The sequence below is a fragment of the Sander vitreus genome, chromosome 20 (assembly GCF_031162955.1).
Source record: "Sander vitreus isolate 19-12246 chromosome 20, sanVit1, whole genome shotgun sequence".
Lineage (NCBI taxonomy): Eukaryota > Metazoa > Chordata > Actinopteri > Perciformes > Percidae > Sander > Sander vitreus.
In genome coordinates, this window is record NC_135874.1 from 5,705,027 (window position 1) to 5,723,723 (window position 18,697).

At 39.8% G+C, this 18,697-nt stretch overlaps 2 protein-coding genes across 3 annotated transcripts in view; one reads left to right on the forward strand and one right to left on the reverse strand.

Moving 5' to 3' along the window:
• Positions 1–309: 309 nt before the first annotated feature.
• LOC144535583 (enhancer of rudimentary homolog) lies at positions 310–3,552 on the reverse strand. Its single transcript, XM_078278119.1, has 4 exons — positions 3,448–3,552; positions 2,353–2,440; positions 1,599–1,719; positions 310–587 (listed from the first exon to the last, which is right to left on the reverse strand). The coding sequence occupies exons 1-4, from the start codon at positions 3,448–3,450 to the stop codon at positions 485–487; spliced, it is 315 nt and encodes a 104-aa protein (XP_078134245.1). The 5' UTR covers positions 3,451–3,552; the 3' UTR covers positions 310–484.
• Positions 3,553–4,120: 568 nt separating this feature from the next.
• The window catches only part of psen1 (presenilin 1), a 20,995-nt gene continuing 6,418 nt past the window's right edge, over positions 4,121–18,697 (forward strand). The window contains exons 1-7 of one of the 2 annotated variants that reach the window (XM_078277544.1): positions 4,121–4,235; positions 6,509–6,594; positions 10,985–11,304; positions 12,520–12,661; positions 15,947–16,014; positions 16,140–16,360; positions 18,549–18,647. In XM_078277544.1, coding sequence (XP_078133670.1) covers positions 6,559–6,594; positions 10,985–11,304; positions 12,520–12,661; positions 15,947–16,014; positions 16,140–16,360; positions 18,549–18,647 — 886 coding nt within the window. In that variant the 5' untranslated portion in view covers positions 4,121–4,235; positions 6,509–6,558. The remainder of the gene's footprint in view (positions 4,236–6,508; positions 6,595–10,984; positions 11,305–12,519; positions 12,662–15,946; positions 16,015–16,139; positions 16,361–18,548; positions 18,648–18,697) is intronic. The other variant, XM_078277545.1, reaches the window with a different exon arrangement.

An 18,697-nucleotide genomic window follows, 5' to 3' on the forward strand; every position in this document is an offset into this window, starting at 1 on the left:
AATTCTTCCAGGGAGTGTAAAAAAAATAAAATTTCGAGATGCTTATTTGCTAAAATGGTAGATATTTCTATTTCATTCTTACATTTACTTTCCAAAAAGGAAGAAGCATGTGCACCAGTGAAGGATCATGGTTAAGTAGCACTTTTCTACAAACTGTTCAGAAGAGTAAAAGATAAACTGAAAAACAAAGAAATGAGCAATATAGAATAGAAAAGACAATATAGATGTAGGATAGATAGAAAGGAAACCAATAAATAAAAAAAGAAAAAAGAAAAGGACAAAAGGAGGCACAACAAGAGAGAAACCATAGTTATTTAAATGAAATCTTTATTAATAAGGCAAACATTAAAATACAAAATGCACCTCCCTTAATGAGAAAACAAAAAACTTAGTCAAAACAAGTTACTCAAACCATTTGAACACAAGTTACAGATCACAAAAATATTACTGCCCCCCCTCCCCCCCCCACTCTCCCTCAGAGGCTTCACTTTGCTGCCTGCTGGGCCTGACGGCGCAGCAGCACGTAGATCTTCTCTTTGATCCAGTCCTTGTTGTACGGCTGGTACGTCTGTGTGTCGGCACGATACCTGAGGCAGCACAAAAAACTACATTCAGTTTCACATTTCTTTGAGGCTTGGCTGCCCTGGATCCTCGATTCTCTCACGCACACTAGACAAAAAATAAAAAAAATTCGCACGAGACTTGTCTCCGTATGCTCGTCCTCTCAAGGGCACTTTAGCAGAGTGGTGGCTTGAACCCAAATTAACGGGACTTCTTTTAGGCATAGAGAGCGGTCATCTGCTCTAACAGGACACCTGCAGCACTGTGGGTTAGAATCCTGGCTTGATTTTCTGCACTCACTGTAACCACCGCCTCAAGGAGCCATGAAGTAGTGTGGCTGGGAGCAGGGAAATCTGTTTAGAGTGCTTATTTTAATTTATAAAAATGTCGATATTTGGCGCCAGCGTATCGAGAATCTTACGTAGAAGGACAGCGATATATTGCCCCACCTCTATTCAATATCTTGAAATGTGACCATCTTGATGACTTCCCTCCAAATACAAATCAGTAGAAAAACCTCCGGGACACTAGTATTTGTGCATGCTATACTTGTAGAGTACAACCACAGTGGTAGTCTGGCTATCACCAGACCAAGCTCAATCTTTTAAGATTGAACATTAGTCTGGGGAGTCTGCTCTGTATTTTCTACTGCACAAGAGGCGTGATCAACGGGCGTAGTTCAAATGACTCTGTACGCAACTGGATAGTCCTTCAACCAATCAGACCAACGATCCGGGTGACGTAGCAGCGACAGCGGCATCAACGGGTTGCTGCGCTTCGGTGGCCGCCATGTTGAATGTAAACAAAAAGCTGCTTCCCGTCACTCCTCTATCGTCATCGTGGTGAATAAGCCAGTTTGTGATTGGTCGCCGCAGATTTGTAACGGAAGCAGGATAGATAAACGTACAGGTTTGCAGCCTGAGCTGCAGGGAGAAATCAAACCACCGGCATATCGGGCTGGATTTACCCAGTCTACCAAAGTGGTGTATTTTAATCAAATCATTAATGTCATTAGTTTGTTTCCTTGTCCAACTTACACCAAACAGCTGAGGTCAGCCAGGTCGTCGATGAAGTCAAACAGCTGGCTGATGTCGTACGTTATTGACGGACTGTTGGGGTTCATTCTCTTTAAATGCTCCTCGTACATCTTACACACACCTGCGCAGGAGACAGAGGATCCAGTATGTTACACACATCCATATTAATAATAAAATCACGTTAACCCAGATCATCTGCATTAGAGAAAACAGACAAATATGTAGCAAAACGTTTTCATATCGACTGGATCAACTACATATCTGACAGTTGTTTTTTTTGCTGTAGCCCTTGCATGGTAGCTCTGCACCGGTGTATGAATGTGTGTGTGAACGAGAGGCAAATTGTAAAGCGATGTATAAATGCAGCCATTTACCATGTCAACGGTGAATATAAAAATGGATACAACTCAACTATTGACAATACATAAATGTTACTAGGTTCAACTAAGTAAGATCGCAACTTTTTACGGAAAAAGAAGGCGGCACACTTTATTAATCCCGCAAGGGGAAATAAAAATAAGGAAAGGTAACACTGGGGCTTATCTAAACATGAGACCAATATCATGTAAAATTGCCATCACATTTACATAGTGCATGCCTGTAAGTGACTAGTGTTTGTGCTGCAATGGAGGGACATGCAGCTAAAGTCCTCAAGGGTGCAGGGAGAACATCTACATGTAAGCCAAAGAGCACTGGAAAAGTCATTGCCCGTCACTAGGAGCACACTAGTCCTTCGAAAGCACCATCAGCTCACCTTCCATACACTCGTTGACGGATTCATAATCGGCATATGTCCTTCCCTCTGGCCTCTTGGTGGGCTGCACAAGCAGGATGGTGTGAGACTAGAACGAACACACACACACACACACACACAGACTCAAGTGTTTTGTACCTTCATGGTGTAATGCACTTATTGAAAGTCGCTTTAGATAAAAGCATCAGCTAAATGAAAATTTAATGAATAGCCAAAAAGAAAAAGTCTATTCCAGGTGTGAAAGGCAATTTATCATGCAGTCAAATAATGAAACACAGATGTGCAGTCTTTCATGTTTGTCCTAATATATCAACCAACACCAGATACTGACTGGTTTTTGGACCCCCTCCCCCAATACAGTAAAACAGCACATTTTAGTGTGGCCTTTTATTGTGGCCAGCCTAAGGCACACCTGTGCAATAATCCTGCTGTCTAATCAGCATCTTGATATGCCACACCTGTGAGGTGGATGGATTATCTCGGCAAAGGAGAAGTGCTAACTAACACAGATTTGTGAACAATATTTGGGAGAAATAGGCCTTTTGTGTACATAGAAAAAGTCTTAGATTGAGTTCAGCTCATGAAAAATGGGAGCAAAAACAAAAGTGTTGCGTTTATAATTTTGTTCAGTATATTTTGTTGCGATCTCTCGTTCTGTTAACATGTAGCTATATTTGGAAGATAAGTCTGTAGCCATTAAACAAAAACATCTTATTTTTTTCGGCATATTAGTCGTAAGTCAAATACAAAGCAAACAGACGTATAGCGGAGCCTTGAGCTAAATCTTGATGTAAATTAGCTGCGCTAGCAAACACTGAATAGCAAATTAGAGTGAAATAACAAACAAACAGTGCTACGGGGCTAGTTAGCAGTAAATATGTGCTTTATTTGTCTGAGTTTAGTCAGTGCGGGTTCTTGCTGCTTCTCAACTGCCAAACATCGTCCCCCACATTCATGCTAACGTTAGCAGAGAGCTTTCAGCCTTATTGAACACGTAAACACCTGATCTGCTGAAATAAAAACCGACACACTGCTAATGGTCTTCATGACTACACAAATATATTTACTCTAAATATTCTTTCACGACGTACTAACCATGATTTGTATAGTTTTTCAGTCGGTGTTCGTGGATTTTCTTGGATCCTTGCTTCTTCTCGGACGAGTTGAACTGTGACACCGGAAGAACAACTGGCTAATTTGACCCCTTCTTTGCCGTTTTCTGTTTTTTTTTTTGTTTTTTTTAAAAAGCTGACATTGAGTGGGCAGGATCACAAGCATATGCCTATAATTAATCTAAACCGGCAATATTATTAAAGCGTAAACAAAATTTAAACAAATCTCAAACAACGTTTTTGATCCTGAACGCTCCCCACAGAGATGGTTTGGCAGAACAGGAAGTAGTTCTTTTTTTATTGACAAAAAAACAAACAACAACATACAAAACTCTCGTTGGGGAAAAATATTATTTTATATATACTTTGGTCAATGTACAAGAAAGAATTACCTAAGCAAAAAAATAACAACAAAGAACAAACCCAAAAGGGGGAGCTACTTAAAAAATACACAAGTCAAAAGCAAAAAGGCTAGAGAAAATAAAATTAACATTTAACACAAGGGAAGATTAATCAAAACAGTAGTTTCCTAGATATGTCACTACAAATTTGTCTTGCAATTTTACTTGATCTGATCTTTTTCAGTGAGGAAAAAACAATTTTAAATCATTTATAAACCAAACAAAGGAAGTTCAGGAAGTAGTTTCCGGCAGCGGCCGGATGTTCTGTGTGAAGACAGGAACAACAAAGAAGAGAAAGCGCCCGGGTTTTAAAACTAATGAGAACACACCAGAACACAAAACCAAGAAAATTAGCTGTCGTTGACAGTAGGTGAGTGTAATTATTTTAAACCCACTATTCAGGAACTATATTTTGTTAGAGCTATGCCAGTTCTTTAGCGTTAGCCGACCACCGCGGCCGCTATGGCATTATTGGCCAACGAGCCATTTTAGCCATTCGCATGAAATAACGTTAACGTTACTTCTACGTTAACATTATTAGTAACGTTAATGACGGCAGGTAGATCATTTAAGCTTTCAACAAACTTACTATCCATTCATCTAGTTTTTTTGTGGTATTCCTTATTCAATGATGTAAGATAAGATGGTCCTTAATTAGTCCAACAACGGGGGAATGTGCTTTGTTACAGCAGCAAAGGGGGATAGTGCTAAAACAGGAGGCATCAGTAAAGAATGCACGATATAGTAATACAAAACATAAACGAAAGAAAAACCAGTAAACAGTAAAGGGAAAAACAGTATAAGTAGCCTAAACCGTCTGAAAGGTTAAATACACAGTGTTGACAGTATTGCAGAGATCAAATATTGATAATGATATTGCACAGATAAGTGAGTTGTCAGTTTTGGAATGTGCAGTACAGTCTACTCGGAGCAGTTGTTAAAGCACAGGGAATTAGTTATTGGCTATGATGCAGCGTCGTCCATGTCCACGATTCGATGCATCGATTATTTGATTAATTTCAACACCTCTACGCCATAGGATGATGCTTAATGGTATATTAAGCACCGTATTATCAGCGTAGTTGCTTGCATATTTTGTAAATGATATTTTCAAGTTAGTTTTTCCTATATATCACAAGTCAATTTGTATATTGAAATAGAGCTGCAAAGATTATTGGATTAGTTGTCAACTATTAAATGAATTGCCAACTGTTCTGATTATTGATTTATTGGGTTGAGTCATTCTCTTTATGAACAAAAGGAAATATTCTCTGATTCCAGCTTGTTAAATGTGAATATGTTCTAGTGTCTTCTCTCCTCTGTGACAGTAAACTGAATATCTTTGAGTTGTGGACAAAACAAGACATTTCAGGACGTCATCTTGGGCTTTTTGGGAAACACTGATCCACATTTGTTTCACCGTTTTCTGACGTTTTGTAGACCAAACGACTAATCGATTAATCGAGAAAATAATTGACAGATTAAATGACAATGGAAATAATCCATTTGTATATTGAAAGAGTTACTGATCACTGTAATAATTCCTTATGTCCATACTGGCTGTGAAGTGATCTCCTAGAGCAACTCTTAGGCCTGGGCGAAATGGCTGAGAGGTGTATCACGTTATTGCTTGATCATATTGATAACTATTCATAATTTTATTTACCTAAAAAGAATAAGAACAAACATACCGAATTTAAACATTTCTGTTTAACACTTAATATAACATTGAACTGTTCTTCAATAATCAACCCCAATGTCGACACACAAAACACACAAATACTGTAAATAAGTATGGGGCCGCGTCTGTCTTACAACCCCAGTTGCTAGATTTGGTGGTCCTGTCTCTTATCGGTATATATTGTATTGTATATATTATATACATGTTTTATATTGATATTGATATTGATCAACTGTCTATCACGATACGATAAGTTATTGAATTATTGCCCAGGCCTAGCAACTCTAATGTTAGAGCTGCGGGACAAGACCCACAGTCCTCGTGCAAAAATGTATTATTATAAGTTCAGCCAAAGCGAATATTAGTCTTCAGCAAAAAAAATATTTTTAGTACAAAATTCCCTCTTTGTGTTACTATCCCTCCTATTAGACTATTGATTGTGGAGAGTCACACAAGAAAGGGAATCAAAGGGGCAGGGATTTCAGTGACCAATAACTCTTTGAATGTACTTTACATATGGGTATGCACGTGTTAATTTAACTAAAATCTTATATAGCTTAAATGTCAGTGGATCTCTGGAAATTAAAGACAGACTTGGAAAAAATGTGAACCTATCCTTTAGCGTGACTGATGAACACAGATTGACAGTGGGACAGGTCAACATGGATTATTATTACCATCAGACCACTGCACTTTTTTGTATCTAATATCAATGTAATTTCTTGTGACAACACAGCTTTCACAATGGAAAAGTTCCAGAAAAAGATGCTTGCTGTTTTTTTTTTTTTTTAAATCACTGTCAAGTCATTTTTAAATCACGAATTTTCCCCCCAGGGCTTTACAATCTGTACAACGTAGCTATCTTAACATCCTTGATTTGATTCAGTGTTGTCACTGATATGCCTTCATCGTACCCATGTCTGGCCGCTAACATAATATTGTCTCCTATTCTCTTTCGTCAGGGCCAAAGCATTTGGTTTGCATGTGAGAACAAGTGTCTGCCGAGCCAACCATGGCGAACAATGCAGAGGACATTGAAAACAATATGGTCAGTATGAAAGAATGTGTCACAGTTGCTCTAACACTAAATCTGTATCTCTGTCCGTGTGATGTATTGGCTAATGGTTACCTAACAGTTTTAGCTGTATGCAACCTAGTGTTCCAGTGATGAAAGAGTTGTTTGTTCCTGAGTCAGTTTGTGACACCACGCACTGTGGAGGAGTTTGAGTCTGATAACCAGACAAACAAAATCGGTGGTTTTCTTTTTATACAGTTTTCAGTGGTGATGCAGAATGAAAATCTGCAGAATTTAGCGGACTGTTTTTCAGCGTGGGGTGGAGAAGATGTGTTAACATTCTGAGTTTTATTTTAATTTGTTTAAAATCTGCGAAAAACATTCTGCATCCTGAGAGTCCGTGGTGCCCTGCTGATAACCTTGGTTTAATCCGGCCTTATAAAAATTGATGATTATGCTACTTTGCTGTCTAGGTGTGGCTCTTACTGTAAGTAAAGGTGTGGCCTCCCTAGCCTAGTTAGATAGGCAACGTCCCTCTTTACTGGCACAGTCAACTTAACAACTCTAAACCTTGTTTACCACAAGAGTTGTGCATGTACATTACAACAATACTTTTCTGTCTTGGCGACCTACAAAACATTTAATTTTGGTCTTAAACGGCATATTATGGTCAATATGATGTCAGCAGCCAGGTCATCAATGAAGTCAGACAGCTCGGCCAGGCCTATATGGTCAGAAGAAGATTTTAACACATTTTGATATACTAATGCAGTATTACAGCCTTAGATGAGGCAGCTTTCGTCGTTCAGAGCTGTCTCTAGAGGGGCTTCCTGTCTTTATTTCTGTGTACCTGGTGAGGTTGCTTCATGTCTGGGCTGCCGCATGCCTTAACTCGCCTGGCAGCCTGACAGTTCTAGTTCACACAGTGAGTCACCTGGATTTTCCTTTTTATATTGTCCTGACGGGACAGATCCTGGGGGGTGAGTGGGAATGAGCGCAGTATTGTTATCCTTGGAGGAACTGGTCTATTGAGTGTAAATGTGTCCGGTAAACTCTGAAATGCAAACATGGTTAGCCTAATATAACACTTTGCTGCAGTGTTTGTCCAAATTTCTAGGCATTTTAGCCAATAAAAACAAATGAAATGCTTGAGTTAAGAGTGTTTCATCTGAAAAAGTGAGAGTCTTGCTGACAGTAGGCATGGGTTACCGGTTTCCGGTTTCAAGGTATACTGTGGTTTGAAAAAGTCACAGTTTGACGGTTTATACCGTTGCTGCATTATGAGCGTTTTTTTTAATTTATTTTTTATGAGTTTTCGAAGACAGAGTGCAGTTTAGAAATCCCTCTCCCTACCAGTGTGCAGTGTGTTTGAAAATAAAATACATTGTGTTCAATGGACCCAGACATTTCATAATATAGATTGAAAAGGCAACGTTTCACAAAAGCCAGCACTGTAGGAACTGCTTACATGCACATCTCAAATTGTGGCAGTGTCACATTTCATGAATGACTGTTGATTTCTAAATTTGCAAGTCCTACAAGGCTCTTGCATGCTCATGTGTGAGTCAGAAGTACGGCGCTTGTTTTGAGTAGTGCAACTGTCTTTGTCTTTGCAAATCACAGTTTGCAATTTAGCAAATTTGGTGAAAATGGCTCCTGGACGGGGGGGGGGGCTTTTTTGTTTGAATGCCATTCCTGATCGCTCACCAACAATTTCCTGCCATCTCTGTATTATAAACACTCAAATAAAAGCATTAAATGCCCCCTAAACGTTTTTTGATAGCAAGAATGATCTTTTTTCAATTCATTTATTGTTTTAATTTTATGGCCTTTTTTTTTTTTTCTTCCTTTTTATCAGATAGTTCGCAGTACAGACAAGATTAAATCAGCATTCTAACATTTACTTTGTACATTGTATACCAGGGATCTTCAACAGGGGGTCCTCGGAGTTAGTGCAGGGGGGGCTCCAAATTATTGTTAATCATTTTTTTTTTTATCGTTTATTTTTTTCCCAAAAATAAAAAAACAATTCTGAAAATATACATTAACATGAATCCACCATATTATTAGCAAAGTTGAATCGGCCTATTCAACAAAAAACATGTTATTTACATAACATAAGGTGCTTTCTGACCGGATAGTACTTGTACTTTTTAGAGGAAAAGTACACTTCTTTTTTTCCGTTTGCATTCCCACTGGCCAAGTGGCTATAGGGACTGGTAGGAGGGGTAAGGGAGGGACGCAAGCACGGCAATGGTCTTTGCCGGTGAGCCGCAGGACATGCTTGTGGAGTTTAACTCCGAAAAGACCGTAAACCACAGGTTCCCGTTAATCTTATGATGGACATGTGTTGTGATATTTAAACAAACGAACCGTCGACGGCGAAATGAGAGACCTCCAGCTCACAGCGAGGTGTCTGAGCAGGACTGGCTGAGCGACGAGCTAGAGGCCGGGGCAGGCGCTTGCTGGCTGTCGCCTCACTTCATGGAGCTTCTCAACTCCGAAAACTTTGAAGCAAATTGTCAATTCGGCATCAATTCTCGCAAGAGTATCTATATTTGAAATCTAAACAGTTAATTTCTCGCCTAAAACGTTGTCAGAAGTGAATTTAGTGATGAATAAGATGGTGAAAATTGTTAAAAATGTCCCGTTGTTGCTCTGTCTGCAAGTTCCGAGTTGGCAGTGGGCGTGACTTATAAGTTTGACCAATCAAGTACACCTAGGAAAAGGGAAAAGACCCTGCTCTGGAGTAGGAGCTAAAAAAGTATGCTACTGAGGCAAGAGGAACTTAAAAATCCCCAACTTTTTCCGGAACACACTTTTTTTTTTCGGAACACGACAAAAAAAGTGTTCTAGGAACGTTTAGTTCTAAGAACTGCAAAAATCCCTCCGGTCGGAAAGCCCCTATTGATGATAGGCTTTCTATAGGTAAGGTAGCCACTATGCTAGCCATCCACAGATTTAGTTAGTTAGTTAAGGATTCACTGCGCCTTCCATATGTATGTGTAACATCAAAACATAATGTATAAATAATACATGAATATCTATATACATTTTCATCCATCTGGCCCAGTTTAATATGCAACTAATATCTATACAATAATATAGTAGTAAGGGGTTTGTAGGGAATTATGTCTAAAATAAGGCCCTAAGGCCTGTCAAATCTGACTCTTTAATTTTTAATTTCTCCGCGCCTTCTTTCATCGGACTTAAGTTTACCAGAACACAAGGGTCAATCTGAGACGAAGAGTTCAGTTAAGCAAAGTTTACTGAGTTCAGCATAAGAGGTCACAACTCAATTGTGGGTTCACAAACGGCAACTAAGTTCCCCTGGCAACAGACATTAAGTCAGAGCTGGTCCACCAAGATCTCGTCTGAAAAAGAACTGATCTGAGTTTTCCCGGTGTCTTTATTCTCTCCTCACAGGGGGGTGTCTCCTAGTTTCTAGACAGAAACTGTTATCTTTCACAAACACACATGTCAAGGTCGCGCCCTCTATATGGTGCAACTTCCTCTTAACGTTCTGTGCATCAGAGGTCACCCGGAATACTTTTAACTAGGGCTGTCAATCGATTAAAAAATGTAATCTAATTAATTACATACTCTGTGATTAATTAATCGAAATTAATCGCATACATTAACGGTGCCTGAACCGATACTTTTTAAGAAAGGAAAAAAAGGAAAGGAAAAAAAAGGGTACTAAACAACAGTTGGTGACATTAAAGAACGGCTTGTTTAGACGGCTTGCTCTATAGAGTAGAGTAGTGGTTACAGGCTGGATTTTTCCAAATTTTTTTAATTAAGGCATTAAGATCAATTTCCAAAAGATGATTTATATTTTTTATTTTTTATTCCTCTTTTAGTCAACTTTAGCATGGGTTCATAAACTTATGAGCACCACTGTATGTGTTATTTATATATATATATATATTTTTTATATATATATTTATTATAATTTCTAACCTATGATCCACCTAATTATTTTCTGTTTATACGGTAGCGCTGATGGCAACAACATCATATGTTTCCAGCAAAACAGAGCGAAAGCAGAAAATGTAGAAAATCCATGTTATGTACGTCTTTACAAAGTAAATAAATGTCAGACTGACTGACGTGATGTGCATTCTTCTTAGAAACAATTTGTTTTTAGGAACGTCTCATGATATATATATTTTTTTATTAAACTTTTGGTTAAAGAAGGATAAGAAAATTGCAATACAAATCCAATGGGCACCCATGTATCGTAAAAGAATCGAATCGGGACAACAGCATATGGTCCCAGCCCTATTACTTACTTTACTTACTTATACTGTATGTTGTGTTAGTGTTGTTATAGAAATACACTTATTTAAACGGTCCCTACACAATTATTGTACATATTCCTACTTTTCTTAGAAAATAAAGTGATTCTTCTCCCATCTAGGACCAACAGGAGACCAGTGTGGCCTGTGAACCCGGCCAGCAGCCACAGGAGGCTGCGGTGGTCAGAGCCCGGTCCAGAGGAGGCGGAGAAGGTGTAGGCGGAGCAGGCAATGGTAGCGGCCCGGAGCAGAACGGACAGCCGCCCGCTGCTCAGCCTCCCCGCGTGGTGGAGGCCGAGGAGGACGAGGATGAAGAGTTGACCCTGAAATACGGCGCCAAGCACGTCATCATGCTGTTCGTTCCCGTGACCCTCTGCATGGTGGTCGTCGTGGCAACCATAAAGTCTGTCAGCTTCTACACCCAGAACGACGGCCATAGATTGTGAGTGTTGGAACTCGTATGGGAAAAGATTGTGTTAAACAGGATCCAGGGGTGGGATTTAACTAACTACATTTACTCATGTACTGTACCTAAGTACACATTTGAGGTACTTGTTCTTTACTTTTCTTTTCATGCCACTTTCTACTCTACTCCGCTACATTTCAGAGAGAAATATTGTACTTTTTACTCCAGTAACTAAAGCTGTCAGATGAATGTAGTGGTTACTTTACTAATTAGGATTTTAGCACACAAAACACATGTACTTTATAAAATACGATGTTTTATTATGAATTAAAGTACCCAACAATATAATGGCCTACAAGTCCTGCTGAAAAGAACTGTTTTGATCGTTTCCAGTTTCTAAAATGTGAGGATTTTTCTGCATTGAGTACTTTTACTTTAAATACTTTAAGTACATTTTCCTGACAATACTTACATACTTTCACTTAAGTAACATTTTCAATGCAGGACTTTTACTTGGAACAGAGTATTTTTTTTTTACAGTGTGGTATTAGTACTTTTACTTAGGTAAATGATCTAAATACTTCTTCCACTACTGACAGGATCTGAAGCTCATTTGGTCTGGTGTTTGAATGAAGTGCAATATGGCCACAGCGCCAACAGGTGGAGTTAATGCCATATGTATAGATCACATCTGCAGAGTTTGAATACCAAGGCAGTGCTGCAATTGCATAAGATCATTAAAGCAGAGTCTGAATATGGCTCATTGCACTTATACACAACATTTAATATCTTTGTCTCTTATCCAGAGCAATTGAAACCTCCTGAAATAACAGAAAGCTTGCAGTGCTTTCCCTAGGTTTGTAAAAGACTTATGTGCACGTGTCAAGGAAATGTTAAGTTTTTCATTAAAAAAAACTTAATGGACCATTATTATTACCATATCTGTGTCTAAAACGTTGGAAAAGCTAGAGCAGATAATAAAGTAAATAACACTCAAAAAGCTTAAAGACAAAACTTGCTTAAGAAATCCACTGGGGACCATCTACAATCATTAGATCATCTCAGAAAAGTCATTTAGCTACATTAATTCGCCTTAGGTGGTGCCCAAAACGGCTTGGGTGCTGCGCCTAAGCCTTATAATTGTGGGGGAAAACCCTGGCTTATTTCACTAACTAGCCGTAATGAGAATCATTGTGTTTTCCCTATTGTATTTATTATATATATTCTATTTGTTGCTGTGTCACCCTCCAGGATCTACACACCGTTCCCTGAAGACACAGACACCGTAGGACAGAGAGCCCTCAACTCCATCCTGAACGCCACCATCATGATCACTGTGATCATCGTCATGACACTGGTGCTGGTGCTGCTATACAAGTACCGCTGCTACAAGGTACATGCTAAAACCTGTCACATCACACATGCAGCAGTCCCATTCACTGCAGACCGGAGGTGAAAAATATAGCAGAGTTTGTTTAAACAGCAGACGTTTTGACTTGTCATAGTCGGAAAAGCACAGGTGTTAATAACAGTAAGGATGGTTCCTTTTTATTTAAAGTGCTCATATTATGCTTTGACTTTTTTTTCCCTTTTCTTTTATTGTGTTATATGCTGTATCTTTTTGTGCATGTTCTAGCTTTACAAAGTGAAAAAGGCCAAAGTCCACCCCAAAAGGACTTACCATCCACACCAACAGAAAACACTGTTCACAAACTGCTCCAAACAGCTCTATTGTAGTCCAGCCTTCAGAGACAAACGTGCGTCACTTTGTAACACACGTTCTAATGCTCGCCTAGCTGCTAGCATGGCACGCCCTCATGCTCTGCAACTGACTAGCTAGCAGTACTTATTGCGCATGTGCGAAAAGATAGGAACTGAAGAGAGCTCAACACAAAAAAAAGAGGGGCTGCAGCAATGTGCCGTACAACAAATATATGGTGTTTTCTGAAAATTAAACCACATAAACCTATTCTGGTACAACCTCTAAATACAGTTATGAACCTGAAAATTAGCAGGGTTTCCCACAGCACTTTGCAGTTTAGGTGGCCCGCCTTAACAACACGCGCATGCCACCTTAACTGAGTCTTAAAAAAACATTTTTTTTTATATATATATATATAAAACCGCAAGTCGCATCAACACAGTCTGTAGGAAACAATGTAACGGCGAGTTGTAAAGATACCACCAATCACAAGGGAAAGAGCATTTGCTGGCGGTGAGTGTAACTGTCATTTATTCACATTTAAAGGGATACATCGCCATTTCACCATCGCGTGTGCGTCAGAGTTTGTCAACAAATGTGTGGCCAGCTGGGGCATGCCCGGGCAGACAAGGGGTGATGGACTTACCGGAGCGTTGGCATACGGCAGGCAGAGAACATTTATATATGTTTCTCTGACCTATTCTTCACATCAGTGAGGCTTTCTTCTCTTGTTTCAACGAAGTGAATACATGACGAAGTGACTGGAAATATCCATCACCTCTCGCGCATGGATTCTAAACGTCCCGGCTGTTTTTTAATCACTACACGGTTAGTTAGCGTAGTTAACACTACACACAGTGAAATTACGTGTCCTGTTTTTAGTTCACGCATACTATCTGCTGGAGTGTGTGAAGCTATGGGCTGAGCTCTGTTATCTCAGCGCAGTTTGTTTTGGAGAAGAGTTGTCAGGCAAAGTGGAAGAGTGCGTGTCACGGAGGATAATGGGAGCAATGCCAGTAAAATTGTTATAGCACTTTTTTTTTGAAAATAGTTTAATGAGCTTAAAATTGCACATTGCAACTGTTATTTTGCTGGTTATTAATTATTTATAATTATTTAAATTTAATATTCAGTGTAGTACAGAGTCTGCATTACAGAGATGTATTAATTATATATTTAAATTTGATATTGTAGCGTGTACTACACATTTTCTGTGGGGAAACCCTGATTAGCATAATATGAGCACTTTAAGTGCCCTTGTAAGCGAAGGAACCTTTCCTAAACAGGGAGTAAGGAGTAAGGAGAACTGTTTATGTACACTGTGGAACGAAACGCAGCTTAATAAGAGTGCCTGCATGCAATATAATGCATCTAGTAAATAAGGAGTGATTTCAAGCACAGCGAGGGTGTTCCCCACTCAGTCGTCATACCTCCTGGATGGAGTTCTCCATGTACTAAAAGACCCTTTTTTAACAGGAGACGTTTGGACTTGCCGAGCGCAGCAGGTCTACCTGCTATTAAAATGACTTCATACCAGTTAGGTGTGCCAGTTCCCACCCTCCTGCTCCCTCCTGTTCTGTCTGCATGTTGACACACTGTCACTTACTGGGATCGCTAATCATCGCTAATGTTATTAGTTCCATCTGTGCTTTTCCAGTTATGTTAAAAAAGTCAGCAGTGAGAAGAATCTGTACGTGATGGAGGTGTGTAAGTTGTGCAACAAACTAAGATTAGTGTAGAAATGTTAATAAAGCGCACATGAAAACACTGGTAAGTGCTTTGAATAATGAGTTAGGGCTGCCTGATTATGGGAAAAAAAAAATCATAATCATGATTATTATTATTATTAATAATTTTTTTCGCTTCCCTGGTGAGTAATCTCCCCCTGGCATTCGTCACGGTGCCAATAGGTGTAAGAGGGCGAAAGGCGGAGGTATGTCCCTCTTTGGCTGATGTATTTTAAAGAAGGAGGCGCTACATTGCTGCCACCATTCAAGCGAGTCGCTCATATGTATTCTGAATGATTCTGAATGTCATATTCTACGCTTACGAGAATACTCTGATTAGTTGGTGGAAGTAATTACACATAAATGAGCACATATTTGTGAAAGAACAAAGGGTTTTTTGCTAAGAATCAACTAAAGAAATTACACAATGTAGGTTTAAAGCTATAGTGCGTAGTTTCTGTTGCCCCCATAAGGAATTCTAAGTAATGACAACAACACCATTGTTGCATCCAAATGACGCAAGCCTTCCATAATCGCGCCCCCACCCCTCCTCCACACAGGTTCTTGTAGCCAAGGAGGACACGGAGGATTAAAAAAACATGGACTCTTCAGAAGAGGTCATTATCTTCACTCGAGCTTCTGCGCGGGAAAGTCGCCGAACGCCTCAATCTTCTGAACATTACCATACTGAGAAATACAGAGAGAGTTGTGTAGAGCTCATAGTCTTAATTAACTTCAACGTTCATTAATATAAAAAAAAAGTTACGCACTAAAGCTTTAAAAAAAAAACTGTGAAAAAGTTAAACAAATCAACAGTGAAAACACCTTGAACTGTGACATTTCCCTTAATACCTTTTTCGTTTGAGCTTTTTTTTTCCCATCCGGAACACAAGACAAAATAAGTAAAAAACATAATGTGCAAAATAATCCTTTTTTCTCGATTACATTGTTTTTGTGATCGTTGGAAGCCAAAATCGTAATCACGATTAAAATTTGATTATTTGCACAGCCCTTCTTTGGCTCTAAATATAAAGATTCACACTAACTAACTAACTAACTAACTAACCTAAGTCCGGTGGGGCTGAGCACATCAGGACAACGGATTTTAACTTTGTCCAAACTCTCTGATACTCATTGTATTTGCCCCTGTTGTAACCCCACCCAACCTGGTTGTTAAAACAAGCAGTAGTAACAAGTATTTGCAAGTTCTGATGTGTTGAAACATTAACTGTGAACTTTGCCTTCACAGGTGATCCAAGGCTGGCTCTTCCTCTCCTCCCTCCTCCTGCTGTTCGTCTTCTCCTACATCTACCTCAAGTAAGCTCTCAACATTTTGATCTCATTTCCTAAGGTTCCTACACATTCTCGTAAATGTCAAGTTGTCTTAATTCTTTACAATGATGGATGGAGCCTATCTTTCATGTCTGTGCTCTGTCCAACAGAGAGGTTTTCAAGACCTACAATGTGGCCATGGACTACTTCACCCTGGTGGTAATCATTTGGAACTTCGGAGTGGTGGGCATGATGTGTATTCATTGGAAAGGGCCGCTGCGGCTCCAGCAGGCCTACCTCATCATGATCAGCGCCCTCATGGCCCTGGTTTTCATCAAGTACCTGCCAGAGTGGACCGCCTGGCTCATATTAGCCGTCATATCCGTCTACGGTAAATCCTCCTCTCTCTGCTTCTCTGTGCACTTTTAAGGAAGAAACATGAACTCTTCACCTGACCCTTTGAAGATGTTATTTTGTGCACCAATGTTCAGTCATCTGGTTCCTTTTAGTGCTTGAGAAAAAAATGTTCTTAGCATAGTAAAAAGCTATGGATTTGGAGCCAAAGCCAAACCTATTAACATGTAAAATATTAACATCAGCAATAATTCTAGTTTATTTTAAGGGTTTCTTTTTCTTTCCATGACCGGGTTTTTCGGGGTCATGACCGAAAGAACAAGATCCAGGGTACAAGCGGCCGAAATGGGTTTCCTCAGGAGGGTGGCTGGCGTCTCCCTTAGAGATAGGGTGAGAAGCTCAGTCTTCCGTGAGGAGCTCGGAGTAGAGCCGCTGCTCCTTTGCGTTGAAAGGAGCCAGTTGAGGTGGTTCGGGCATCTGGTAAGGATGCCCCCTGGGCGCCTCCCTAGGGAGGTGTTCCAGGCACGTCCAGCTGGGAGGAGGCCTCGGGGAAGACCCAGAACTAGGTGGAGGGATTATATCTCCAACCTGGCCTGGGAACGCCTCGGGATCCACCAGTCGGAGCTGGTTAATGTGGCTCGGGAAAGGGAAGTTTGGGGTCCCCTGCTGGAGCTGCTACCCCCGCGACCCGATACTGGATAAGCGGACGAAGATTGATGGATGGATGGATTTTTCTTTCCAGCTGAATGTATGAAACATGTGTTGATAAATGTCATTATTGGTGTGCTAAAAGAAACAATGTGTCCAAAACTGAAACGCAAATGCTTTCAGGAAGTGTTGGTTGAACGACAAATCTATGAGCAGTGTTGGGCAAGTTACTTTTAAAAAGTAATTGGTTACAGTTACTAGTTACTTCTTCCAAAAAAGTAACTAAATTAGTTATTCAGTTACAAATTATGAAAGTAACTAGTTACTTCAGAAAGTAACTAGTGCATTACTTTCAAGTACATTTTTTAAATGCTCAAATGTGACCCCACCTCCACCCCTCTTTAATGGAACTTAAAATACATGTGTCTCTCTCTCGTTGACTGACTTGCTTGTGTTGTTCTTGTGTGTCTGACTATGCGTGCTTTCGAACACCCGCCCAACTCTACCTCTGATTGGCTTACAATGACATTTTACTCAACCTCAGCCAATCGTCAGCATGTATGCGCTTGCGTCGTGCACTGCCCACTAACCAAGGAAGAACAGTAAAAAAAAAAAAGTATTTGCCTCTCGACTCAGACTCAGAGATCTAGTTGGTCTGATTAAAAAAAACAGCTTCAAATATAGTAACGTGCCGCATTTTTTGGCAGTAACGATAACGGCCTTATTAAGATGGGAAGAGTAATCAATTAGATTAGTTGTTACTGTAAAAAAGTAACTTATTCCCATCACTCTATGAGAAAAGGAAGTCTGGGGGAGATGGAATTGAAAGCTGGCAGCAAAAATAGCCGTTTATTCCCTATAAACTGCTTTCTTGGTAATAGTTCGAAATGGTTGCTCAAATTGTCAAAATACTGGGAACAAAAATAGAGTAAGTAAGTAGATACTTTTAGATTTTTCTCTTTACACATCAGCACTGGATTCAGATAGATAAGGTATCAGTCACAAAGGCATGTTGATGTTTGTCCTTACCTGTCAAGGAGTAGTACATAATCAATATACTTAACAAACAAACAACCTTATTTGTCAATATAATGGGCATTAAGTTTGCAGAGTTTCATATGCTGCCATTGTGTGTAAATGCACGAACAACAGCTTGTTCTGGCAAAAAAAAGACAATGCACACAGGCCATGAGGGACAAAGACAGAGTTTTTCCAACATATTCAAATTATGTTGCATTTTCAAGAGTTTCTAGTTAGAGTGGCAGTGACATTTTAAGTTCATGTTACAAGAAGAAATATTTAACTGGCAACTGGTGGTGTTCATAGTGATTCTAGCATACTTGGAAATTCAGTGCACGTGTTTCATTGTAAGTGGAAGTAAACCCTTAGAGAAGAAAGCCAGCATTTGGGAGCGTTAATATTCTCTTTGGAGTGATCAAACCTGTAGACCGTCCCTCACTGAAGTCTCTGCCTCTTGTTGTCATGCAGATGTCATGTCAGGTGCTGTTTCTGGTCTTTAACAAAGCGCTCTGTGCGGTGGCTAACATCACATGTCTGGTCTCTTTCTTCTTTCACAGATCTGTTAGCCGTTCTCTGTCCCAAAGGGCCTCTGAGGATCCTGGTGGAGACGGCTCAGGAGAGGAACGAGCCCATCTTTCCAGCTCTTATCTACTCCTGTAAGACAGACACTGATTATAGACATAACTGTATTAACATTTTATTGTAA